The 22,539-nt window shown below is 42.5% G+C and overlaps 1 protein-coding gene across 1 annotated transcript; it reads right to left on the bottom strand.

The window, feature by feature from the left end:
- Positions 1-1,847: 1,847 nt before the first annotated feature.
- Positions 1,848-2,786, bottom strand: LOC141167590 (olfactory receptor 11L1-like). The gene has a single exon (XM_073654979.1). The coding sequence runs from the start codon at positions 2,784-2,786 to the stop codon at positions 1,848-1,850; it is 939 nt and encodes a 312-aa protein (XP_073511080.1).
- Positions 2,787-22,539: the final 19,753 nt, after the last annotated feature.

Genomic DNA, 22,539 nt, shown 5'->3' with positions numbered 1-22,539 from the left:
ACAAGATGGAGACCAGGATGAGGCACATTACTACAAAATGGGGACCAGGATGGGCACATTCCCTTCACTGGCTCCTCATTGCCCAGAGACTCAAGTTCAAAACCCTAACCCTGGCATACAAAGCCATTCACAACCTGTCTCCACCTTACATCTGTGACCTAGTCTCTGGGTACTCCGATCCTCATAAGACCTCCTTCTCTACTCCCCTCTTATCTCCTCTTCCCACAATCGCAAACAAAATTTCTCCCGTGCATCCCCCCTACTCTGGAACTCTCTACCCCAACATATCAGACTCTCGCCTACTGTGGAAACCTTCAAAAGAAACCTGAAGACCCACCTCTTCCGACAAGCCTACAACCTGCAGTAACCCTCTCTCCACCATACCGCTGCATGACCAGCTCTGTCCTCATCTACTGTATCCTCACCCATCCTTGTAGATTGTGAGCCCTCGCGGGCAGGGTCCTCTCTCCTTCTGTACCAGTTTCTGACTTGTTTTGTTAAGATCATGTAAATGTTTTTGCTATGTATACCCCTATCACATGTAAAGCGCAATGGAATAAATGGCCCCATAACAATAAATAATAATAATAATATTCTATTAATTCATTGTTGCTTGACTTCTTCAGTCCTTGGAGTTATTCTTAGGATGGGCTTAAATATAATCATTTTGAAGTGTAACGATATTGTGTCCTCTTCATATCTTTTTTTTGGCATATTTTTGTAATGAAAAGTAATTATTAACTTACCTAGCAAGAGGAAATAAATAGATGAGGGGACATTCATAAAATTGATTTAATAAGCCAGAGATAGCATGACCTATTAGTGCATACGGGAACTGGTCATAGTCAGAAATATGATACATGCTCAAAGAGTGTGAAAGCTAGAAAACCAAGTACAAATCATGTCCCAAATTTTAGTAATCCCTAAAAGTTCCCATTAAAAGAGGTCAATAACTGGTATTCAAGAATTAAGAAAACATACTAGAAAAAAACAAAATTGGCACAACTGTATTTGGATAACCACTCAAAGAAAGTAAGACAGCCCTAACCATGCCTGAGAATTTGCTTTAAGACCGTAGCATTTTATCGCAGATTCTGTAGAGGAGTTTGTCTTTTGGCTAAAGATTTCCTTAAATTATAAGTTTAACTTACACTCAGCAGCTAATTTTGTTAACCAAAAATACATGCTGGGTATTAGAGATGAGTGAATCGCACCAGCTTTACTATAGGTTTTTTTTTTTACAAAGATTTGATTTGCCACAAATTTCAATACTTCAAAGCCTCCAATTGCACTTAAAAGATGTGCATAACACTCTAAAGTCACATAGGAGTGTAGCAAACCCTACAGCTTAAAGTTCTTTAACTCAAAACCAGTCTTAGTAATGTCAAAGTGGCCTCCACCCTCTATTCGGTATATTCAGTGCTTCTTTTTCAGTTTTCAGCAAAGTTCTATTGCTAAGCTGCGATATCTTCTCACTATCCAAATTCATCCTAAAATGGCTGCTGCATTCCCTGCCTTGGCTTTTATGCTGGCTATGATAGTCCCTCCAGTACTACACCATGTGATGTAATAGTTGTCATGTGTAAAAGAGAATCCCACATGTCCGAGCCTGAGGTTATGTGAGCCTTCTCTTCTTGATGCAATCTTCTACTTAGTGTAAAAATGTGACTGCCATATTTTTGGCTAATTGAGTAAATCAAATTGCAAATTGCTTGAATTCACTGGGTCAGCAAATTTCCTAAAATTCGACATGAATAGATTTATTTATCTCTGTTGTATATTACACCCCCTGGTTTCTAACCTAATTGTTTGTGATATGAGAAAGAAAAGGTAGAAATATCAATAAATTATGTCATTTTTAGAGCACATGACAATTTTCTCTTGAGCTTTTTAAAAGCCTTCTTAATATCTCTATTACTCAGACTGTAAATCATAGGATTGACAAGAGGGGTTATAACCGTGTAGAACATGGAGAAGATTTTCTTTATATTTTCTGTATTTGGAAATAAATAGATACTGAGAAGAGACCCGTAATATAAAGACACCACAGCCAGGTGAGAGCTGCAGGTGGAGAAGGTCTTCTGCCGTCCGGTGACAGAGGGGATCTTCAGTATGGTGACAATTATATAAGCATAAGAAATTATAATCATCGTAAAGGGGCACACAGCAAATGGCACAGCCAATAACATATCTTCTATTTTCACAAAGAATGTGTCTGAGCAAGAGAGTTCAAGTATTGGATCCAAATCACAGAAGAAATGATCAATGATATTTGGTCCACAGAACCACAAAAAACTCATGGTTACTGAAAGAGCCAATATAACAGCAAATATCATCACCCAACACGAGAGAACGACTTTTATACAAAAAGGGAAAGTCATGACTGTGGTGTAATGTAGAGGGTGACAGATGGCCTGATATCGGTCATAGGACATCACAGCCAGGAGAAGACATTCCAATGTTTCTGAGGCTGAAAAGAAGTAAAATTGTATCAAACATCCGATAAGGGACACAGAACTTCCCTCATATAACACAATGTGGAGCATGTTGGGTACTATAGCGATGCTGAGAAAAATGTCCAAGGAAGAGAGTTGTGTGAGAAAGAAGTACATGGGGGAGTGGAGCGATCGGCTGGAGGACACCACCAGAATGATGAGGAGGTTTCCACATACAGTCACACAGAAGATGACCAGCAGGAAAAGAAAGAAAGAAATCCTAAAACTTCGTAAATTCTGAAATCCGAAGAGCACAATTTCAGTCACTGTGTTGGAATTGCTGGACAGCATGTTCTGGAAGATGGATTTGCTCATTGAAATTAAAAATGAAAAGAAGTAAATTATGAGATTCCTCCTGTTGATTTGGATGATGGTTTCTCTTTAGAATTAGAGTACAAAGAGTCCAATAAATAATTTGTACAAAACCAAGAAGCCCTGGAGATGGACAGAAGCGCCCACAAAATAGGGCAATACTGTTTGGTAAAGGATAGGTATAAGCAGTGGTAGCACTTACCTATAGGGGTTGTGTGCAGGCACAACAGCTGCAGTATAAAGGCGTGGAAAGTTGCTGCAGCTGCTCCGTGGCTGGAGGAAATGTTTTTTCCAGATGTATAATAGCAAAAATGGCTGAAGAATAAAGTCTAGATCACGTGAAGTAATTATCCCCCTTTACTCCTCTTTGGACAGACCTCATCTGGAATACTGTGTCCAATACTGGGAACCACTTCTTAAAAAAGACATGAAGAAACTGGAGCAAGTTTTAGAGAAGAGTGACCAGAATGGTGACCGGTCTACAAACCATGTCCTATGAGGAACGTTTAAAGGATTTGAGAATGTTTAGCTTGCAACAAAGAAGACTGAGAGGAGACTTAATAGCTGTCTGCAAATATCTCAAGGGCTGTCACACTGTAGAGGGATCAGCTTTATTCTCAATTGCACAAAGAAAGACTAGAAGCAATGGGATGAAACTGAAAGGGAGAAGATACAGATTCGATATTAGAAATTTTTTTTTGATAGTGAGGTGATCAATGAGTGGAACAAGCGGCTACGAGAGGTGGTGAGTTCTCCTTCAATGGAAGGCTGGACAGACATCTGTCTGAGATGGTTTAGTGAATCCTGCACTGAGCAGGGGGTTGGACCAGATGACCCTGGAGGTCCCTTCCAACTCTAACTTTCTTTGATTCTATGAAAAATGGAAGCTAGAGAGCCTTGGAATTCCAACAATTTTTTTATCAATGCCAACGGTTTTTGCGCCGGACCGGCACCTTTCTCAAGGTATAAAAATCAAGTGACATTTTTATAAATTTCTGTTTTAGTTTCGTAAAATTGCAAATACGGAAACTGGCATGCTAAGATTGATCGGCACAGAAACACATTGGTATTATTAAAAAACATTTTGGAAACCTAAGGCTCTTCATCCCGCCTAAACGTGCCAGCTTCAATTTTTGCCATTTTACAAAACTAAGACAGAAATGTAAAAAATGTTTAGAAAGATAAAAAAAAATTGTACGCCAAGTTTATTCTGCTTACCTTTCAGAAATACGATATTTATCTGTGCAAAAATATTTTTTCTTTTTGTAAACAAACTAATTTAATGTAGTGAAATGTAACATCATAAAAATATAAATACAAAATATGTTATCTAAAAAAAATATATCACACAACTTCTATTGTTGGCAGAGTTTAAACATGATGTTTTTCATATTGTGGTCATTCAAAATTGGAAAAAAAATAATTTTTAATAATAAATGGCACATAATGTTCTAATGTAGAATTTGTGTAATTGTTTTTTTCTGTATGATGCTGTAGAAAATAAAGAGACTCATTAAAATTTCTGAGAAAAAATCAAATACAGATTAGCAAAAAATCTCCTCTCATTTTCAAGAAATGAATATGGATACAAATTGCATAGTGAAGAGGAGAATGAAGACCTTAATATCTTGATACTTCTTTGTGTTACAGAGTTTAGCCAAGTCTTCTTGTCTGGGAATACACCAGACATCAGATTAGCATTGTGCGTCCCATTTATAGAGGAACACTTACAAGAATGCCGTGACAAAACCGGGGAGACTTCATTAATGGCCTCTGGTGGGAACAGTCACAATTTTTTAACAATTGATTTCAAAGATTTATGAAACTAAAATAGAATTAGAAAATGTCTGCATACATAAAATCCCTTACACTTTTAGATTGTAATTCTAATGTGTTATTAGTTATTATTAGTAAATAAACTTATTTTACAACATAATACCTAATTCATATACTTTTGTCTATAAAACTTTCTACCCTATTAAACTTCCTATCCCATCTTGACTAGCGTAACGTTTCTTCTAATATGAACGTAAATCATTAACACATACAGTTCGTTGGTTGTGTCCCACTATAACCCATTTCTGTGAAAACAATATAGAATTATTTGCAGATCTTGTCCTCTATGTGAACAGCACACTTACCATTTTTGGTTTCTTCAAAAGCTTCTCTATTTCAGGTTAGGACAGTTAGAAAGGTTGTTTTATATTATCCTGAGTTCTGTAGCATTCTTTGCATATGTGCTCCCCTATTTTATCTGTTTTTACATTTTGTATTTTGGTCTGTACTAATAAAGAATATTTTGAATACGTTGATTGGCTTGAGCTTCCTTTCTTCATAGGTCTTTGCTGTAGTTTGGAAGTGCCCGTAATACCCCTTTAGGTCATTATTTTTGGTTTATTTAATATCTATATTAATCTCTTCCCAACATTGGATGTGCCGGTACATACTATTTTGCAGTACGTACCTGCAAATTTACATGCAGGTATGTCCTGATGAATATGCAGGCACATGAGCTGTGCCCTCACGATTGCCACTGGGAGCTCAGCTTAAGTGATTGACAATGCCCACACTGCCACTGGCTATTTAACCCTCTATATACTGCAATAATTAGTTATCATGGCATTTAGAAGGCTGGGAGATGATGGGGGCTCAGAGATTAGCACTGCAGCCTTGCAGCACTGGGGTCCTGGGCTCAAATCCCACCAAGGACAACATCTACAAGGAGATTGTATGTTCTTCCCATGTTTGTGTGGGTTTTTTCCGGGTTCTCCGGTTCCTTCCTACACTCCAAAGACATACTGATAGGTAATATTGATTGTGAGCCCCATTATTGGACAGTGCCGATAATGTTTGTAAAGCGCTGTGGAATTAATATCGCTATTGTAAGTGAGTAAAATAAATAAATAAAAAATAAATAAAAAGAAGAAAACAAAAAACTATTAATGAATTGCTGTTTTTTGTTTCTTCTGCCTCCCAAAAATTGAAATAGAAAGCAATCAAAAAATGTTATGTGTCCAAAAATGGTACCTATAAAAACTTCAAATCATCCCGGAAAAAAGCAAGCCCTCACATGATTCCGTTGGCACAAATCTAGGAAAATTATAGGTCAAAAACTGTGGCAATGTAAAAATGTTTATTTTTGTGAAATTCGTTTTTTATTGTGTGATAGTAGCAAAGCAAAATAAAAATAGTATCACTGGAATCATAGTGACCCAAAGAATAAAGCCATCTTATCACTTATACTATGCAGAGAAAGGCGTACAAACTAAATAAAACCAATTCTTCACCTGATGTTGATTTATTTATTCTGCCTTCCAAACATGGCAGTAAGGCTCAGCTCACATTTATCCTCTGCTCTACCTTGAACACTTACACTTGGGTTTCTGTGTAAATCTCTCAAAAACATGACTTAGATGGAACATTCCCTATAATGAGGCAGATGGAATCATTTAGACTTAGTCTGTCCTTGTTATGATGGTGATTCTCGCCCTGCTCACCGCATGCTCTGCTTTGCTACTCCTAGAATCTGAGCTGCTTTGTGTAACATATACAGCTTTGTTATATCTACACCTGGTTAAAGGGGGGTACGGCCAGACTTTGCAGGAACTTGTTGCCTTTAGGTCCTGAAGTGGTTAGCTTCCCTGGCCTTTCCCGTGCCAACAGGTGGTATATTAGGCAGCTATGCCCTCCACGCGTTGCCTGGGCTTTGATTCCAGTTTGTTTTGCATTTAGTTCCCAGTCAAGGCATTTTCTTGTTTATCACTCCCATTACTGACCCGGTATGTCTTATCGTCCTGTCTGATCTCTCTGCTCCTGACCTCAACTTCATATTTGATCCTGTGCTGCCTTCCCTGACCTCGTACTCTCTGAATATGTCTTGGCCTTTGTTCTCTGAACCATCCCTGCACTACCCCTCTCCTTTTAGTAAACAGCTGGTCGCTTTTTTCCAGGGGTCTGAAGAATGGCAGGGTAATCTGGGGACAGAGAAGCCGGTGAACACAAAGGATGTCAAAGTTGCTGTAAGGTGACGTCATTGTGCCACACCGGGACTCTAATTTCCAGTATGTACGTTGGTGCTTTCCAAGTGGACTCGTCAGGATCCTGGATTAGGTGAGTATGATGTTTTTGATTTAATTAAAATGTGTGGTGTGACTGTGGTTGCATGATAAACTATGCGTGCCCCTCGTACATTGTCAGGACAGGTGTGGGGGACCCTCAATCAATGTGGATGCTGGTGTAGGGGGCCCTTCATACATTGTGGAGACTATTGTGGGGGCCCTGATACAGTTTGGGTGATAGTGTGGAATACTCCTAATACATTGTGGGGAGTACTGTGGGGTACCCTCGTACAGCATTGTGCCTCTGTAAAGTTTGAAAGCCTTTACATAACATGGGAGCTAATGTAGGGGGCCAGTATAAACTTTGGTGCCTACTGTGGGGGTCATCATACGGTGTGGGGAATACTGTAATTATTATTTTAGAGTGTAAGACCTATTATACAGTTTGTAAACTACTTTGGGGACCATTAAACAGTGTGGGGGTTTAGTATGGATGCCATTATACAGTGTGGGGGTCAATAAACATTGTGAGTACCATCATACAGTGTGCTGAATACTGTAGGTTTCATTATACAGTGTCAAAGGAGAGCAATGGGGATATCATACTGTGTATAGGGGGTGCAGTGGTGATATCATACTGAATATAGGGGACATGTGGACTAATCATACTGTGTGCAGGGATATGTGGGCCCATTATACTGTGTATCAGGAAACTGTAGCTTATTATACTGTGTAAAGGGGAGTTGTTGGTCCATCATAGTGTGTAAAGGGGAGCTGTGGGTCTATCATAATGTGTAAAGGGGAGCTGTGAGTCTATAATACTGTGTAAAGGGGAGCTGTGGGTCTATCATACTGTGTAAAGGGGAGTTGTGAGCCCTCATCCTGTATATCTGGGAGCTGTGGGTCTATCATCCTTTACATAAGGTAGTTGTAGGCCCATCATACTGTGTATAGGGGAGCTGGGGGTATTTACTGTGTATTGGGGAGCTGTGGGCCCATCATATTATGTATAGGGAAGCTGTACATGATAGCGTCAATGGACATTATTACATATTGTATAGGCACTAAAGGAGTATTACTAGGGCACAGTATTGTAACTGTCAAAGGCACACAAGGGGCATTATCCCTTTCTAGTGGCAAAATATGGGCACTGTTTTCTAGGGCACTTGCACAGGGCATTAATTTATTCTAGCCACAATTTTACCACACGACATCCACCGTACATGCAAGGTGCAAGTCAGAAGTGAGTGTATGGAGCAGACTCACAGGGTGAACTTGCCCTATACTCGACCTGCTGCTAACATTTGCGGGTGGCACAAAGTGATGCTCACAATTGTTAACCTGTTAAATGCCACTGTCAAAATTTGACACTGGCATTAACACCTTCCTGACATTTCACATACCATAAATTCACATATCGGTATGTCATGGTGATTGTGCGGGCAAAGAAGCAGTGCCTGCACAATCCCCACCTGGAGCTCAGCTTAAGTGACAGCCGAGCCCTGACTGTCATAGTCAGGGGAGGTGTCCACAATATCCTCTTCTATTTAACCCACTAACTACTGTGATCTATAGCGATCTCAGCATTTAGAAGGCTAGAAGAGTATGGGTGCTCCCTGTCCCACCCAATCAACACCAGTGCAATATCATCACCGGGGAGGTCAAAAGATAAAAAAAGGAATAGCTCTCAGAATATAGTGATGCCAAAACATTTTTTTTCCTATAAAATAGTTTTTATTGTGTAACAGAGGCAAAACCTAAAAAAATTATATAAATGTGTTACCACTGTAATCGTACTGAACTGAAGAATAAAGCTACCTTATCAATTTTAGCACACAATGAACAGCATTAAAGCATTAAAAAAAAAAAAAAACATTCCTGAAATGCTGGCTTTTGTTTACTCTGCCTTTCAAAAATCAGAATACAAAGCAATCAAAAAATGTTGTGTCCTAAAACGGCGCTAATAAAAATATCAACGCATTCAGCTAAAAACAAGCCCTCCCATGACTATGTTGGCAGAAATATAGAAAATTTATAGCTTTTAAATTTTGGTAATGCAAAATCTTTGTTTGTAAAAAAAAAAGCATGTTTTTAGTATGCGATTGTGGCCAATCATAAAAAACTATTTAAATCTAGTATCGCTGTATCTACACAGCCCCGAAAAATAAGGTCATCTAATCACTTATACCACACAAGGAACGATGTAAAAACTAAATAAAACCATTTCTTGACCTGCTGTTTATTTGTGTATTCTGCATTCCAAAGGTCACAGTAAAGCTCGGCTCACATTATCTTGCACTTTACGCTGAGCGCTTCCACCGGGGTTTCCGCGTAAATCTCTGAAATACGTGATTCACATGGAACCCCTGGTGGAACATTCCCTATAATGAGGCAGATGGAGGCACTATGGACGTCGTCTTGCCTATGATCCAGTCATGTCCATCTTCTCAGGCATGCACAAAAGTGTGATCAGCCACAGTTTTATGTACCTCTGAAAAAACAGACACCGCTGAACAGAGGAAAAACTTTCTCCGGAATAACTCTGCCTAATAGTAAATGGATCCATACTGGTTTTATCTGAATCACACCACTAAGAGATTTAGATGGAAGACCTGATGTCTCAGCGTAGAGCACAAGATAAGTGTGTACTGATCCAAAATGTTCTGCACCCCAACATGTCACCAATAAAAGCTTCAACTTAGCCCTCAAAAAAACAAATACCCAAACAGGTCCGTCACTTAACACAAATATTAGAAGCGTCCAAGTTACTGGTATAACAAAGTCTCTGGAAAAGCAACATTGCTCACACGAAGAGAAATCCAATGAAATCTGCTCACCAAAATCCAAAAACCGCCTCCCTTCTAAGCCCAACAATATAACTCAATTGCTTTTAGCATCCACAGGTTTGACATTAACATAGTGAGGAGAGCCCACTTAATTTACAGGTACGTGGCTCCAGAAGGAAAAGCTGTGCTCAATTTATGGGCACTAAAATGGCATAATTACAATTTTCACTCTGCAATTTCTCCTGTGTTTGTTTCTAGAAAATGCCCAAAGAGTCAAATTCGCCACTACATCCGTAGATGAAATATCTAAGGGGTGTACATTTCAATACAGGGTCACTTAAGCGGGGCTTCCAATTAGAGATGAGCGGTGTTTGACTCGAACTGTTCGCCAATCTCAAAATCGAGCTGTTTTGGGCGGTGTTCGAGCCGTTCGGCGAACCCAAACGATTTGAAAAAAATTTGGCTGTTCGAGGTTATGTTCGATAACTGTAAATGCACCAAAATCATAACTGGATTTTTTCTCAGTAATGATGAAAATTAATGTTAATACGCAGTTTGAATGTACAGCGGGGCGGGGGGAGGGGCAGGGGATGGATCTCTGGAGGAATAATGAAGATATCCATTTTTTTTCTCTTTCCCGCATTTACAGTGGGGAGGTGCAATCTGTCAGCCTATCAGCAGCGCACACACGGAGCGAAGTGCTTTTTTTCACACAAGCAAGGGCATGTGTCTTTGGCAGTGTATGTCACATGTCCTTGCCCTATAAGACCCAGCCATTTTCCCCGTCGCCACCATTTTCTCACTGCTGCAGCTGCGTGTTAGACGACACCGCTGTTGCTGTGTGCGCTATACCTTGTTACTTTCAAGCCAATTTTCGCACAAATCTACAGATAGCTTGGGAGTAGGGAATAGTTGTGATTGCAGTCCTTTTAAGGACTAGGTTACAGCATTTCCTACGACTTTTATCAGGCAGGTCTGTGCTCTTAAATAGATAGGTTATGGGAGTAAAGACTAATTGTAATTGCAGTACTTTTCAGGACTAAGTTACATCAGTTCCTATCAGTTTTTGCCAGACAGGTCTGTGCCAGTGCTGTGCAAGTTTTTTTCACAGCATTTGGCTAAATCTAGTAAAGCTAATCCTTTTTGGCCTATTGCAGAATGTGTTAGTTAGTGGAGTAGCCTATCTGTGTTGCAATCTACACCACCTGTGTATAGAATACCAATTTTTTTACTGCACCTAGTGAAGTAAAACCTTTTGGGCATAGTATCATTCTATTAGTCCATCTATACTGACCTCCATCAGGTTGCAAATTTAATTTAATTTTTTTCTGCATATAGCTCTGAAAAAATATTTGCCCTTCTAGCAGTGTGTGGGACTTGGTCTATTAGTCCATATATACTGACCTCCATCAGGTTGCAAATTAAAAATAATTTTTATCTGCATCTAGCTCTGAAAAAATATTTGGGCTTCTAGCAGTCTGTGGGAATTGGTCTATTAGTCCATCTATACTGACCTCCATCAGGTTGCAAATTGAATATAATTTTTTTCTGCATCTAGCTCTGAAAAAATATTTGGCCTTCTAGCAGTGTGTGTGACTTTCTCTATTAGTCCATCTATACTGACCTCCATCAGGTTGCAAATTGAATATAATTTTTTTCTGCATCTAGCTCTGAAAAAACATTTCGGCTTCTAGCAGTGTGTGGGACTTGGTCTATTAGTCCATCTATAATGACCTCCATCAGGTTGCAAATTAAAAATAATTTTTATCTGCATCTAGCTCTGAAAAAATATTTGGGCTTCTAGCAGTGTGTGGGACTTTGTCTATTAGTCCATCTATACTGACCTCCATCAGGTTCCAAATTGAATATAATTTTTTTCTGCATCTAGCTCTGAAAAAATATTTGGGCTTCTAGCAGTGTGTGGGACTTGGTCTATTAGTTCATCTATACTGACCTCCATCAGGTTGCAAATTGAATATATTTTTTTTCTGCATCTAACACAGCCAATAGTTTTGGCCTAATACCACAGTTTGGCCACTCAGCTCTGCTCGGTTCCCATCCATTGTTTTTTTGTGCAAACAACTCCAGAGTTGTGAATTACTTAACCACCAAAATGAGTGGAAAAAGGCCTGCTGTTGGTGGAAAGGGGAATAAGCGTGTTGGGAAGGGGAAAAAAGGTTGTGTCCGTGGGGTAGGTGTTAAAGCAACAGTAACATCTGCAGAAGAAAGACCATCTTCCAGCCAAACTAAAATGTCTACTTCTTTTAGCGGACAATGTGATAAGATCCCTTTCTTACGGCCACGCCAATCGCTACAAATTCCAGATGAGGCACAAAAACAGCAGGTGCTTCAACGGATATCAAGTGCTCCTTTAAGTGGGCTCTCCTCCACCTCAACTTCAACATCACAAATACTCCAGTCCTCAGAGGTGTCACCCCAATAGCACTTGCTTCCTCACAGCTCCCAAATCTCCAGCTGCCCGTCTGAGTATGAGGTAGAACAGATGGTTGAGTCTGCAGAGCTGTTTACTCATACTATAGCCTGGGAATCAGAGGTCGGCTCCAGCGTTTCTGTGAATCCAGACGAGGAAATGATCTGCACTGATGCCCAGAATCTTTATGAGTCGGATCTAGGACCAGACGCAGAAGGTTCTGACCATAATGTAGACCCTCGCTCCCAAACTGTAACTCCTGTTGGTGGAGACAATGAGGAAGACGATGATGAGACTCAAATACCTGATTGGAGCGACAACTTTAGTTTTTTGTCAGGGCAGGAACAGGTTGGCTCTGAGGACGACGGGTGTGATGACACACAGGGTGATGATGATGAGGTTGGAGATCCCACTTACTGTCAACCCACAGTCAGCCAAGAGATGAGGTCAGCAGAGGAGGTGGAGGAGAATGCTAGTGACGACGATGTCAGGTTGCACCTTTCTGGACAGAGACGTAGTACTGGAAGCCCATCAACAACTTCATCCTCAAACACAACTCTGCCTCTCACCACAAGTCGTGGTTGCTCTTCAGGTCGCATGAGTGCTAAGCCTTGCATAGCCTGGGTTTTTTCAGATCGATAAAGATGACCCAACTCGTGTTATCTGTAACATTTGTCAGCAAAAGCTAAGTAGAGGCCAAAAAATACATAGTTTGAGTACTTCATGCATGAACCGGCACATGGACATGAAGCATAAGTTGCAGTGGGAAGCTCACTGTGCTACAATGCGGCCTAGCCGGCCGGGCCAACCACCGCCTGCCACATCTTGTGCATCCACGGCCTCTTCATCCTCTGTGACAGGGGGGACAGCAGTCACACCTGTTTTGGGACGCAGACCTGCCACCTCTTTACCCGCAACTGCCAGCGTGATTGGCAGGTCATCATTTTCTTTGGAGGTGGTAACACCAGCTGGTGTTGAGCTCTGTCCGACATCGATAGCACCACCTTTGGATCAAGGCAACCTAACATGTCCGCCTGCATCTTCCTCACAGACCGGCAGTTTGCCGGGGACACCCTTATCAACCCCGTCTAAGCACAACAGCCAGCCCTCGGTCCCTCAGATGCGGAAAAGTAATAGACCATTTCCTCCTAGTCATGAGAAAGCTAAGAGGTTGAATTTCACCATCTGCAAGCTCTTGGCTACAGAAATGCTGCCTTTCTGCCTGGTGGACACAGAGGATTTTTGAGACCTTATGTCCATCGCAGTGCCCCAGTACCAGATGCCCAGTCGGCACTACTTCTCAAAGAAAGGTGTGCCTGCGCTCCACCAGCATGTCGCACACAACATCACCGCTTCTTTGAGAAACTCTGTGTGACAGGGTGCATTTTACCACAGACACTTGAACGAGTAGGCATGGACAGGGGCGTTACATGTCGTTGACTGGGCACTGGGTAACTATGGTGACAGCAGGACAAGGGGCTGCTGTCCAAGTCTTGCCGTCCCCACTAGTTGTGCGTCAATCCTCTTTATATCAAAGTTCCTCCACTGCTTCTGCCTCCTCAACCTCCTCTCAGTCCTCCACCTGCACCCAAAGCCTGTCTGATCATGCCTACCCGGTGGAATTCAACTCTGCACATGTTGCAGCCACTGTGGCAGCACCGACAAGCCCTGGTGCAATAAGTTCTGACGTATAGCCTGGGCCAACGAGATCCAGAGGTGGGGCACATCACGCTGAAGGAGTGGTCTCAGATCAGGGACCTATGCACCCTTCTGCACAGTTTTGAAATGGCGACGAAGATGTTTAGTGCTGACGATGCCATTATCAGCATGACTATTTTGGTGACTTACATGCTGGAGCACATGTTAAACAGAATTCGGAGTCAGGTGGTTGCACAAGAGGAGGTGGAGGAAGTAGAGGAGGAGGAGTTGTATGCGGAAGGACTAACATCTGCAAGGTCCAGACGGTCGGCAGCACCAAGGCGGCAGGCATGTGAGGGTGGTGGAGATGGTTTAACAAGGGAGCATGGTGGCAGCCAAACTAGTGAGGAAGTTGCAGGAGCCCAGGAAGAAGTGGAGGATGAACTGATGGAAGACTCATCAGATGAGGGAGACCTTGATCACATTTCTGTTGTGCGAGGTTGGGGGGAGAGGACAGAGGAAGGAAGCATGATTGTTACCTCGCCACCAACACAACAGGGACTTGGTGCTCCTGGATGCGCAAGACACATGAGTGCCTTCTTGCTGCACTACCTGCAACATGACCCTCGAATTGTGAGAATTAGAAATAATCCTGACTACTGGGTTGCCACACTGTTAGATCCCCGATACAAAAGTAAATTTGCAGAAATTATTCCTGCCATAGAAAGGGATGCACGCATGTAAGAGTATCAGCAGAGAGTGTTGCAAAATCTTACATGTGCTTTTCCACAAAACACCAGTGGTGCACGTAGTGAATCTCACAGTTCCAACTTGCCAACCGTGGGACCGTCGTGTGTTCAGCACTCAAACCGTAACAGAAACACAGTATCTGCTGGTAACATCAATTTTGCGGAATCATTTCAGCACTTTTTTAGCCCATCCTTTGCAAGGCCACAGGAGACAAGAAGTCTGACACATAGTCAACGCCTAGAGACAATGGTACAGGAGTCTCTCCAAGTAAACATTGAAGCCATCACTGTGTCACTGGACCCTTGATCTTTTTGGGCTTCCAATCTGGATAAATGGCCAGAGCTAGCCACTTGCGCCTTGGAGATCTTGTCATGCCCCGCAGCCAGCGTTCTGTCTGTGTTCAGCGCTGCTGGTGGTGTGCTGACAGATAAGCGCACGCGGCTCTCCACTGATAATGTAGACAGACTCACGTTCATAAAGATGAACAAATCATGGATCCGAAACGACTTTTCTACCCCTGTGTCATCCTGGGGAGAGTAAAAGCTTGATGATTTGTTAAAATCACCTCACCAACCGTTTTAAGCTTTCAAATTACTAATCATGTTTATCTGTATCTTGGCTGGAATATAATTTGGTCTTTGTAGCAGTGTGCAGCACTGATTCTATTAGGCCATCTATACTAAGCTCCACCAGATTTAAAATTAATAATAATTTTTAGCTGCATCTAGCCCGGAAAATAATTTTGCGGCTCCTAGATGCGCAAGGCACATAAGTGCCTTCTTGCTGCACTACCTGCAACATGACCCTCAGATTGTCAGAATTCGAAGAAATCCTGACTACTGGGTTGCCACACTCTTAGATCGCCCACACTCTTCGATCAACCTTTTCATTTTAATAAAGAGCAAAAAAATGGTCATTTTTGAAATTATAAGCATTAGCAGGTTATTAGAAACTGAAATCAAACAGTTTTCAACTCAAAACTTTATTCTAGGTGATGTTACATTTGCACATAGGACCCCTTGTTCGAAAGCAGCTTCTGAACTCTCTCATCCATTGAGTTTGTCAGGTTTTGGATGGTTTCTGCTTCAATTGTTTTGCACGAGGACAGAATACCCTCCCAGAGCAGTTGCTTAGATGTGAACCGCCATCATAGACACTCCTTTTGATGATGCTGCAGAGGTTCTGAATGGGGTAGAGGTCACGGGAGCATGGGGGTCACACCATAAGTTTGTCCCCTTTTATGCCCATATCAGCCAGAGATGCAGATGTGTTATGTGCAGCATGAGACGGTGCATTATCATGCATGGAAATGATCTTGCTGTGGAATACACGGTTCTTCTTCTTGAACCATGGCAGGAAGTGCTGGTTGAGAAACTCCACATACATTATGGAGTTCATCTTTACCCCTTCAGGGATCCTAAAGGGGCCGACAATCTCTCTCCCCAAGATTCCAGCCCAAAACATTAGTCCACCTCCTCCTTGTTGGCGCTGTAGCCGTGTTTGCGTGTGGAGTACATCAACCAGCCATCCTCCACTCCATCCATCTGGACCATCGAGCGTTGCACGGCACTCATCCGTGAACAAAAAAGTTTTAAAATCAGTCTTCATATATTGTTTGGCTCACTGGAGCCATTTCTGCTTGTGTGCAGTGGATAGAGGAGGTCAACAGGATGGCGTACGCACAGCTGCAAACCTCTGAAGGACCCTGCATCTTGTTGTTCGGGGGACATTGGAGGCACCAGCAGCTTCAAAAACTTGTCTGCTGCTATGCTCTTTTAACCTGATGTAATTGCCTGTAGGAAAGAGTCCACAATTTGCCCTTATAAGCACGCACACTTTTGTACTGTGAATCAGCTTCATACTTCTTGATTACCAAGACACTTCATCCTGATCATCGCACAATGTTGATTGTAGTCATGCCTTGACGTAAACACTCCACAATTTGTTGCTTCTCAGCAGCCGACACATGCTTTTTCTTTCCCATTTTGGCAGAAAATGTAGGCTGCTTAATAATGTGGGACAGCATTCTTAAGTAGTCTTGCCTTTCATTGGACACACCTGCCAAACTAATTAGCACAGGTGTCTGCAATTGCTTACAGTGATATAAAGAGCCCTGACACACATCACCATCAATGAGTTTAACTGACAAACAAACAAATTCTTCCCTTATCACTCCTAAACACTTTTTGCATAATAATTTGGAACACAGTGTACATGTGCTTTTCCACAAAATACCAGTGGTTCACGTAGTGAATCTTACAGTTCTAACTTGCCAACTGTGGTCTGTATGGAGTTGTTCAATAAAGGGCCCAAAATTAAGTTAACATAGACGGGACAGGTCTCTATGAATAGGAATTCCTAAGTTTTTGATACCCTGTGAGGGCCAGCAAAGGAAAAGTTGGACTGGATGGAATCCTGTATGGATTTGGGGAGGGAGACATCGAGGGCCTCAGACTTCGCTGCATTGATTTTAAAATTTGACCATGTAACAAAGTGATCTATTTCAGCCATAACAGCAGGGATTGATATATGTGATTGAGTGATATATACTAGGACATCAACAGCAAATAGAGAGCACTTGTACTCCGTGCCTCACACCTCAATCCACCTAATATTGGGGTTATGGCGAATTGATGAGAGCAGGTGCTCCGTCTCTAGGATGCATAAGAGAGGGGACAGAGGACATCCCTTCCTTGTCCCATTGGTGATTATGAAAGGTGATGAAAATGTTCTGAAGCGCCCCCTGGGCCTTGGGACACCCGGAGCCGGACCCTTTTTGGTGGATGCTGGTGGTTGTAGTCTCCATGGCGGCGACCCTGTTCTTTGGCTCAGGGCGGTCAAACCAGTGGTGGAACTATTTATGTGGTTTTGATGTTTAAATGTCCGACTACGTCACCCAGAGTGAACCGTCGCTGCAGGGCAGACCGCTGAGGCTGGTTTTGTGGGTGCAGCAGAGCGTAGCATAACTCCCCACGGGAGGAGTATAGCCTCAGGGCAGTGTATGTAGAGGATGGGGGTGATGGTGCAGGGCAGCAGCAGTAATGACACGGAGTCAGTGATGCAGTCCAGGGCCTTTACTCACAGTTCTTATTATCCAGACCACTTCTGCAGGTAACGACTGCCCACTTCGTACTGTGCTCACCAGGTGAGGGGCTCAGACATCTCCCAGATAACTTTGGAGCACTTCACAGGACCCCCTTTGTGTGTCCTTTGTCTGGCCTTTCTTACCAACCCTTCTGTCCGGCTGCCTCGGGCCTCCTCTTGGTAAACTTGGCGCCAGTTTCCCTGACCCTATGTGGTGCCTTCCTAGCAGGTGTAGCGAGGGGCTGTGCCACATAAAATGTCACAGCCTCCGGTTTCTAGCTCAGGGTAGTTTCCGGCCTCCACTAGTTTCGGGGACCGGTCTCCCCCTTTGGCCTGACCCCTCCACGCAGGTGAATTCGGGCTTGCCGTGTCAACTCGCCCGTCCGCACACCTGGGATCCCTTCGTTCCTCATTCCTGGAGCCTTCTCCGCTCCTCTTCCTTCCTTCTCCATCTTCCTGGCCTTGTCCTCTGTTACTAGGCCCGCCTCCGGAGCAGAGCTCATGCAGAGCCCCTGCTCCCTGTCACTTCTGCTCAGAATTCTCTGCACTGAACTAAGATGGTGCCCACCTTTTATACTCCCTTCTCAATGCACCCAGGAACTGCTTCCTCCCTGCTCCTGCACTACAGGGTTCCCCTTCCTCAGTGTTCCCTCCCCCCACTCCAGCCTGGGACAGGGACTGTCGTGCCCATCTCAGGGGCATATTGGTTGCCCTGCCCCACGGCAATGTGGTGTAATGCATGCAGGTGTCGGGTCCTGATCCACACTCCATCCTTACCTGAGAGTGAGATATCACACCTCTGGCTGAGGTGCAATACCTCAGTAGCAACCGAGCCCTCAGGTTTTCTACAGTTCCATTTATCTTCAGCCTTGGTGTCGTATTGCAATACAGGGCTGTGATTTTGGCTATAAAATGGTCCCCTAGACCCCTACCCCAAGCTTTTTAAGAGAATAATATATGGTGTGCCAGGAGACTCTATGGAATGCATTCTCAGCATCCAATGAGAGTATCTAATTACAAATTTTTAACTGTATCTAGCCCAGGAAATACTTTGTGCCTAGTAGCAGTGTCTGCTAGTCAGTGGATTATTCCGGCTCTTAAGCACGCTACACCACCTGTAGTTTGGACACTTAATTTTTTCAAAGGAAATGCTTCGGGGCCACGGGATACTAAGTGAAGAGCATCAGGAAGCACCCCAAGGCATAGGGGCTGGGACTGGCGGTGGGACGCCTTGTGGTGGACAGCCGAGCTCGATCCTTATAAAAGCTTTTTAACAGCAGCAGCTTTAGTGGACGCAACTGGAGCTGGAATTACGCGGCTGCTGGCATGAGACTTGCCCTCCAATAGTTCCTTGTAAAAGGATTTAAAGTGTATTCATTCAAATTAGAGAGACAATTTAAATTAAAAAGCTTAGAGCTGCCTCCACCACAGGGGGGCTCGCTCGACCCACCAGCAGACAGGCACCAGTATTGGGTGAGGGGGGCTGGCCGTCAGGGTCCACCGCGGCTCTGGCACAAACCCGGCGACACGGAGGTGGCACGGGCAGGAACGGACTGGCCGTGTCGGCTTCTCACTTTTTGGATTTTAGAAGGGCATGACATGCCTATATCTGTGTCTCCCCCTCCTTTTACTCCTCCACCTCTTTTCTTTTCGCATGACTATATGTACTTGTCACTTTTCCATGCGTTAGTTATGCCTTCTGAGTAGTTTGTCAGCTTTTGGACGCCTTTGAAGGTGTTTTCTATGTGTTTCTATGTGTTTTGTTTGCCTGTCATTGGTTTTAACGGTGTTCGAAGGTGTTCGACGAACAGTTCGACGAACAGTTCGGCGAACACACGGGTGTTCGACGAACCCAACCGAACTCGAACACTACGGGGGTGGCTCAACACTACTTCCAATGTTTAGGCACATCTGGGGTTAAGTATATGGAGTCCTAAAATTATTCTAAAAAAAATCTGAGCTGCAAAAGTCAATAGTGCTCCTTCCCTCCCGAGTCCTGCCTTATGGCCAAACAGTACTGTACAGTCACATATGGGGTACTGCCACATTCAGGAGAAATTGTGTAGCAAATTATGCAGACTTTTTTACCAGTTTTTCCTTGTGAAAATGAAAAAAATCTGGGCCTACAAAAGTAATTTAGTATTAAAAATGTAATTATTACTGGTATTTCTTCACCACCCAATGGTATAAAATTATGTGACACACTTTTGGCTTCAATTTCCTCAATGTATCACCATTATATTAATTCAAGGTGCAGTTTCTGAAATGGGGTCACTAATACAGAGGGCTCTGCTGTTCTGACACCTCAGGGGTCTGCCAATGTGGCTTGACACCCGCAAACCATAACAGTAAAATCTGCACTACAATATGGCGCTCCTTACCTTCTGAGCTTTACATGGTGTCTGAAAAGTAGTTTCCAACAACATACTGTTGAACTCCGGAGAAATCACCTAACAAACTATGTGGTCCATTTTCTTCTACTTCTTCTTTTGAAATTTTAAAATTTGGGGCTAAAACAAGTTTTTATTGTAAAAATTTATATTTTTCTTCACTGTCCAATAGTATAACATTTTTGTGATAAACCTGTTGTGTCAATATGCTCATTTCACATCTAGATGAATTAATTGAAATGTGCAGTTTGTAAAATGGACTCCCTTATTTGGGATTTTCTGCTCGTTTGGTACCTCAGGAACTCTGTCAATGTGAAATGGCATCTGCAAATAATCCCAGCAAAATCTGCACTACAATATGACACTCCTACCCTTCTGAGCTTGCACTGTGCCTCAAAAGTAGTTTCTGACCACATATAGGATATTGGCAAACTCAAGAGAAACTGCGTGTCAAATTATGTGGTTCATTTTTTCTTAAAAACCCTTTCAAAAATTAAAAACTTGGGGCTAAAACAACATTTTAGTGGGAAAAAAATATATTTTTTCATTTCCTTAGCCCATTGTTACACAATTCTGTGAATCATCTGTGTGCTTACAATGGTCAGTACACTCCTAAACGAATTTCTCACGCGGTGTACTTTTTAAAATGGGATTACATGCAGAGGTTTCTGCTGTTTTTGCACTATAGCGCTCTATTAAAGCGACATGACAACTGCAATTTATTCCAGCCAATTTTGTGCTCCAAAAGACAATTGGTACTCCTTCCCTATCAAGCCATGTCGTGTGCACAAACATTCATTTTTCACCACATATGGGGTATCCGTGTGCTCAAGAGAAATTGCACAACACATTGTAACATTAATTTTCTCCTCTTACCTTTGTGAAAATTAAAAATTTGGGTCTAGAGGAACATTTTTGTGGGAAAAATTTAATTTTTTTGTTCACAGCTCAGTTTAATAAAATTTGGTGAAGCATCTTCAGTTTCAAGGAGTTCATCACACCTTTAGATAATTTCCATGAGGTGCCTAGTTTCCAAATTGGAATCAATTGTGTGGAGTTTCCTCTCTTTAGGCACTTCAGGGGCTCTGCAAACATGACATGGTGTCTGCTATCTATTCCAGCCAATTTTGCTTTCCAAAAGTCAAACGGTGAAGTCCTGTCGTTCTCCCACAAAGTATGTTTCCACTTATGTGAATTTGCACAATAAATTGATTGGTCCATTTGGTCCATTTTCTCCTGTTACCCTTGTGAAAATGAAAAATGTTGGGCTAAAGCGAAAAAAATTAAAATTTTCATTTTTGTTTTCCTCATTTCGTCAATTCCTGTGAAGGACCTAAAGAGTGAATGAATTACTTTAATGTAGTTTTGAGAATTTTGAGGGGTGCAGTGTAACGATACAGCTTATAATCTTAATCAGCTAGATGATTCGATTTGCTAAGCCAAAAGAAATACACTATTGTGTTGTCTTGACTTGTAAATGTATGTGTATTTCTGTGGCTAGTCAAGAAGGACAGACCAGTGTTTGTATAACCCTGAATGTTGACTTCTCTTCATTTGGAAACAATGAGGTTTATTAATATGCTAATCAGTCTGACATATTGTACTAAGCCAGCATACATGCGAATTTAAAGAACAGGATGGATACAAACTATGCAAGTGGATTAAATGCTCAAACAATGAGTCCACCTTCCACCTTCATCACTGACCCTTGATCTGTGAATGATGACCTTACACAGATGTAAATATAAACAGGGATGTCTTTAGTTATACAAGCAGAATCAATGAGAATCAGAAACACTTTACAAGGAGAATGAGAGACATCCTTCAGGACCGTAGATGGATAGCATGCCGGCTCCATTCAAAGAGACACAGATTTGGATTCTTCATGATTCCAGCCTAAGGGTATATGGCCCTGACTGCAAAGATATGGAACTGCTCCATTGATCATCAGAATGCCCATGAACTCATTTAGAGAGACCAGATTGGGACGATGAAGTCACCTGGCCCCATGGAGACATTCGGAACAGTTTGTCAGATGGGACCCTCCGGTCACCTGGAACCCATGGAGACATTCGGAACAGCCAGATTGGGAAAAGACAGTCATCTGGCCCCATGGAAACTCTCAGAGCGGCCAGGGTGGGACCTTCGTGTCTCCTGGCCTTGTACCTCGATGGACTGCTAGCTTTCTAAGCTTGCCGCTACCTTCTCTCTGTGCGGGCTTGCCAGAAGCAGGGGGGCACTGGTTGAGGTAGTTGGCCCTGGAAGTCCTAAAGTCACAGCTGTTCTATCCCAGGCGGGTCAGCGTAAGGGTGAGGGCTGTGTAATGCTCTACCATCTTGGCTGTTAGCTGGGACTGTTCTATCTGTTTATTGTCTGTTTTGTGGTTCAATAAAGTATTTCCACGCTGGTTTACCCTCACCCTGTGTGGTCTGAGTAGAGTTACGCCCACTGAAATCACCAGGTCTTCACATGCAGTTTTTAAAATTGTGTAACTCCTGGGAATTTTCTGTCATATAGGCCCCCCAAAGTCACTTCAGATATGATGTGGTCCCTTAAAATAGTTTTTTGTTGGAAAAAATTGAAATTGCTGAAACT

Source organism: Phyllobates terribilis, unplaced genomic scaffold, assembly GCF_046119375.1.
Source record: "Phyllobates terribilis strain yellow unplaced genomic scaffold, ASM4611937v1 Scaffold_11__3_contigs__length_659146591, whole genome shotgun sequence".
Taxonomy (NCBI): domain Eukaryota; kingdom Metazoa; phylum Chordata; class Amphibia; order Anura; family Dendrobatidae; genus Phyllobates; species Phyllobates terribilis.
The sequence above is the reverse complement of the archived record's forward strand: the minus strand, read 5'-3'. Positions and strand labels throughout refer to the sequence as shown.

Coding starts and splice junctions, on each gene's coding strand:
- LOC141167590 (XM_073654979.1), bottom strand. CDS start 2,786: ATGCTGTCCAGCAATTCCAACACAGTGACTGAAATTGTGCTCTTCGGA.